Genomic DNA, 4,894 nt, shown 5'->3' with positions numbered 1-4,894 from the left:
ATATATGAATGACCCCTTTTAAGCATAAACCTTAAAATCTGTTTAATTGACAAGTCTTACAAGTCTTAATGTATTAATATAATAAATTAATCAAATAAAATAAATTCTGAACAATTATCCATCACTGACTATATGAATGACCCCTTTTAAGCATAAACCTTAAAATCTGTTTAATTAATGATTAAGACAAGTCTTAATGTATTAATATAATAAATTAATCAAATAAAATAAATTCTGAACAATTATGGAAGTTATCCATCACTGACTGAAAAAGAAAATGTGCAAAAATAATATAAATATCAATTTGTATTATAAAATTATTATTTATATTAACAAGCTTGTCACTGGTGCAGTACCTTTAAAGGGACAACTTTGTACCTTGTCTATCACTAAAAGGTACATATGTACCCTTAAAGTAATACTTTTTTGGGGTAAATAAAGTACAGAGATGTCCCTTTGAGGATACTGTTCCAGCGACAGGTTGCTGTAGCCCTAAAGGTACAATTGTTTTAATTTTTTTTTCTAAAAGTGTAGTCAAATACAGGTAAGCAGAACAATATATACAAAGTAATTCAGTTCAATACTATTTTATAAGCTTATAGGCATTTTAAACAATTGTTTGGTCCCCATGCTAGCATGTTACTTTTTAATGTCACAGTATATTGTAGTGTAATCTCTTTTTTTCTACTGTGTAATTTCCTCCTGACATTTTAAATATAGCTACTTTCACTGGCATTTTCTGCTTCAAGTCATGGTTCTTCTGACTCTGCTTGATCTTATATACCCGTCTGATTTAGTACAAACATAGGTTAAAGTGGACAAAAAGAAGGAATATACACAACTGCACGGTCTTTACCACAGAAACCACACTTATATATGCATCAGCCTCTCAACTATGAACATGTAGGCTGGAGTTTATTTAGGCCAAACACTCATTGCCCTGTCTGTACTCTTGGTAAAACCCAGTGGGATGTGTGTCAGGCCATGTTTGTTATCAGTATAATTAGATAATTGTGTGTTGTGGAGCAAATCCAAGTGGAATTTTATATATAAGTTCATGGTATTTAACAATTGGAATACATTACTCAGTATTCAATGCTCTTTGAATTCTTCTTTTCTTCTAGTTGTAAATAGGACTGTTTTCATGGGCGGACCACTTGAATTTGAATGACTCCTTGTTCTAAAATGTTTTAAAAGTAGAGATGCACCGAAATTTCGTCAACTGAAAATATTCATCTGATAATTATTTCTTGGTTTTAGTCAATCTTCATTTGGATTAACTGAGGTATTTTTGTCTTTGCTGTTATCAGTTAATGTGCAAACAAAACATATAACTAGGGCTGCACGATAAATCGCATGCGATATTTAACGCGCATCTTATCAGTAAAGCCGGTTCTGTAATCAGCGGTAAATCTCCATCACCTGCGTGCTTTCACATTGAGCAGCATTAACTACACAGAGCCGTTGTTCACTGACGAGCTGCGCAAAACCACGTTCATATTCGCGCGATTTTTTGCGCAGCTGGTCAGTAAACAACGGCTCTGTGTAGTTAATGCTGCTCAATGTGAAAGCACGCAGGTGATGGAGATTTACCGCTGATTACAGAACCGGCTTTCTGACAATATGCGCATTAAATATCGCATGCGATTTATCGTGCAGCCCTACATATAACAATACATTTGTTTTAGCGAGCCTGCCGTCCAATAATTGAAATAAACTTTGTGCTTTGTTACTTTTAATATGAAACAAAGCGTGAGCTTTCAAATTTTGCCAGTTTCACAAACGAAATTCAAACAATAAATGTTGATTTTTTTTTTCTTTTGCGACATTTGCCCAAAGTGCACGTGAACTGATAATTTCTTCATCTTTGCTACTAGTTATAGAACAAAATAAACATGAATGAAAATCAGAAGGTATCAGTTGAAAGAACCAGTACAATTTACTGAAATGTATCATCTCATGTAATCAGTATTTCAACTGTGGAAAGGCGTCAATAAAAAAAGCTTGTAAATAATGTAACATTACACTTACCTCAGGAAAGCCATGTCCACAGCTTGTTAGTTAACTAGAAAAAAATCTTTAGTAAGGAGCATTTGGCTCAAGTAGATGCACTATAAGAATATTTTTTGAACATTAAAGCATGTCAACATATTCTGTTACACCAAATACACCAAATAATGATCTTTAAAATAGCATCATATGACCCCTTTAACCATAAAATGTTGTGTTCATTATTTAATGTATGTTTAAATAAATCTGTCTGAAAACAAGTTTTTATTGCAGTCTCAATTTAAATGATCATATTTACAACAAATTAGAGTAGAAACATAGTTGGATCATTAATTAAAGTTGATATAGACTGCCGTATGTGCAATTTAAATGTTTATATACATTTTTTTATATTTACCTTAGTACCTTAATTTCGGTTTGAGCTTTTCAGTAAAACATTAATTTTGGTGCATTGATAATTAAAAGTGTCGCTCTTTTTCTTGCAGTTTGGTGGTCCACCAATGCCAGGGGTTCCTGCTCAGGGTATGGCAATGCCAGGGGTTCCTGCTCAGGGTATGGCAATGCCAGGAGTTCCTGCTCAGGGTATGGCAATGCCAGGGGTTCCTGCTGCAGGTGGTTACCCAGCACAGCCATATGCCGGTTACCCGGGGACATTTTCTGCTCCTCCTACCCAGGACCCAATGTGGGGCTATTTCACAGCAGTAGCTGGTCAGGTGAGCGCAGCCTGTGTGAATGTGGATATAATGTCTTTTCTGTCCCCTCCTGTTGTAACATGTAGTAACATGATTGTTATGTCAGGATGGTGAAGTTGATGCTGAAGAACTTCAAAGGTGCCTCACCCAGACTGGAATCAGTGGCACCTACACTCGTAAGTACAGAGAGAGTAGAAAAAGAAATTGCAGCTCCAAATGCTTGGACTAACAAATTATTAATATAGAGTGAGTGGATTATCTGTTAACACTTTGTTTTGATAGTCCACTTTAGACATGGTTAACTATAAGTAACTTTGCAACCACGTCAACTATCAGTCTACCAATCTGCTTAATCTGCTAACCTTTTTTTTGATGGTCAACAGACATTCTACTGAATATAAGTAACTTTACAAGAACAAGTCAACTTATACTAACCCTAACCTAATAGTCTACTAATACTCTATTGAGAGTTAGTTGAGATGTAAAGTGTCTAAAATGACCATCTCACTGCTTTTTTCCCAGCCTTCAGTTTGGAAACCTGCAGGATTATGGTTGCCATGCTGGATGTATCCTTCACAGAAACATAAAACAGATCTGTTCTGGCTGGCACTGTTCTTATCTCTCCAACTTGAGTCAAAAGTTTGCTTCATGCTAGTCCCAGTAACCCAGCAGATCCCTTCTTGTTGTTTAGTTTCTTTAACCATGTATGTGCAGAGAGATTACACTGGAAAGATGGGTTTCAATGAGTTTAAAGAACTGTTTGCGGTGCTAAATGGCTGGAAGCAGAACTTCGTAATGGTGGACAGGGACTGCAGTGGAACGGTGGAACCTCATGAGATGTCCCAGTGTATTGCTAACATGGGTGAGTGTGAACTTTCCTACAAGTAACACTATTTCTATCGACTGAGATGAAAAAGTACCTAGTTCTCAGGGCAAAGTATATATCAAAAAATAAATGTCACTCATTTGGGGCTTTAAGATAAAATCAAACTGAAAACTACAGGATGCAATATACATTTTTCTATAAGGGGTCTCTTAGCCAACACAGTTGCACTAAAAGTACTATGTGGCTAAGACAGTGATGTAACTGAATATTTTGTCATGATTGCACAGGGTACCGAATCAGCCCTCAGGCTCTGAACGCCATCATCAAACGCTACAGCAGGTCAGGAAAGATCTACTTTGATGACTATGTGGCCTGTTTTGTGAAGCTAAGGGCACTTACAGGTGAGGGAGCAATTCAAATCCATACAAAACTTGGTTATTATAATTGTGCTTATTATAGTTATACTGAGTGTTCTGTTTAAATACTAATAGTCTTTTAAAAATGTTTATGATCAAACAATATGAGACGTTTTTTTTTTCTATAGACAATTTCAAGAGGAGAGATGCAATGCAGCAAGGAATGGTGAACTTCCAGTATGATGATGTAAGTGATGGTTAAACTAATTTGCCACATTTAGTACCTGTTTTTCTGCCTCATTGGCACTTATTTTTTTAATATCAGAGATTGTTTTAACTGAAACAACTTGTTCACACTGAATTATTGTGGAAGTAAAATAGATTACTTCATTAAAAGCTTATGGGAAGCTGTTGTAACATGTTGTAACAATATCTTCAATTTCCTCTTGCAGTTCATCTTGTGTACTATGTCTCTCTAAAGGAAGTTACTGACAAGTACAGTATGCACTCCAGGAAGAGAACCGAATCACTGAAAATCCAGATAAATATATGTAAAACTATTATATATATTGTATGGTCATTTTGATTTTGAAATTTGCCAGTATAATGTGTAATGTGAACATAGAAGTAAACCATATATTTGACTGAAATAGCTTTCAATATTTGTGCCAAAGTAGACAGTTGTTTTTAAACAATCTTTTTCATATTCATTCTTTATAAACTCAGTGTATTAAGTTAAAATATAACCACACGTTACATGTATTTTGCCAATAAAACATGGTATATCTTAAAAGAGTTGTTTCGGCTTTATTTAGAGGCAAGGTTCATGTAAGTAGTAAAAATCATAGCATCTAGCAGGATATAATAAAGCAATGAGAGTACCCTTTCTGTCTCTCGTTTTTACATATTAGGGTTGTCTATTTTTTTTTTAATATTCAATACAAATATGCACCAGCAACAGAGCAATTTCTGTTTCTCTTTCCAAATTCAGAAAAATTAATGGTATAGTT

The 4,894-nt window shown here is 34.9% G+C and overlaps 1 protein-coding gene across 2 annotated transcripts in view; it reads left to right on the top strand.

Annotated features, from left to right (window-relative positions):
• The window catches only part of LOC107660144 (grancalcin-like), an 8,386-nt gene extending 3,709 nt beyond the window's left edge, over positions 1 to 4,677 (top strand). The window contains exons 2-9 of one of the 2 annotated variants that reach the window (XM_016449383.1): positions 2,496 to 2,517; positions 2,578 to 2,723; positions 2,809 to 2,878; positions 3,225 to 3,268; positions 3,417 to 3,564; positions 3,816 to 3,929; positions 4,073 to 4,131; positions 4,337 to 4,677. In XM_016449383.1, coding sequence (XP_016304869.1) covers positions 2,496 to 2,517; positions 2,578 to 2,723; positions 2,809 to 2,878; positions 3,225 to 3,268; positions 3,417 to 3,564; positions 3,816 to 3,929; positions 4,073 to 4,131; positions 4,337 to 4,363 — 630 coding nt within the window. In that variant the 3' untranslated portion in view covers positions 4,364 to 4,677. Of the gene's footprint in view, positions 1 to 2,495; positions 2,724 to 2,808; positions 2,879 to 3,224; positions 3,269 to 3,416; positions 3,565 to 3,815; positions 3,930 to 4,072; positions 4,132 to 4,336 lie in introns of both variants that reach the window. The other variant, XM_016449382.1, reaches the window with a different exon arrangement.
• Positions 4,678 to 4,894: the final 217 nt, after the last annotated feature.

Source organism: Sinocyclocheilus anshuiensis, unplaced genomic scaffold, assembly GCF_001515605.1.
Source record: "Sinocyclocheilus anshuiensis isolate Anshui unplaced genomic scaffold, SAMN03320099.WGS_v1.1 scaffold55, whole genome shotgun sequence".
NCBI lineage: Eukaryota > Metazoa > Chordata > Actinopteri > Cypriniformes > Cyprinidae > Sinocyclocheilus > Sinocyclocheilus anshuiensis.
The sequence above is the reverse complement of the archived record's forward strand: the minus strand, read 5'-3'. Positions and strand labels throughout refer to the sequence as shown.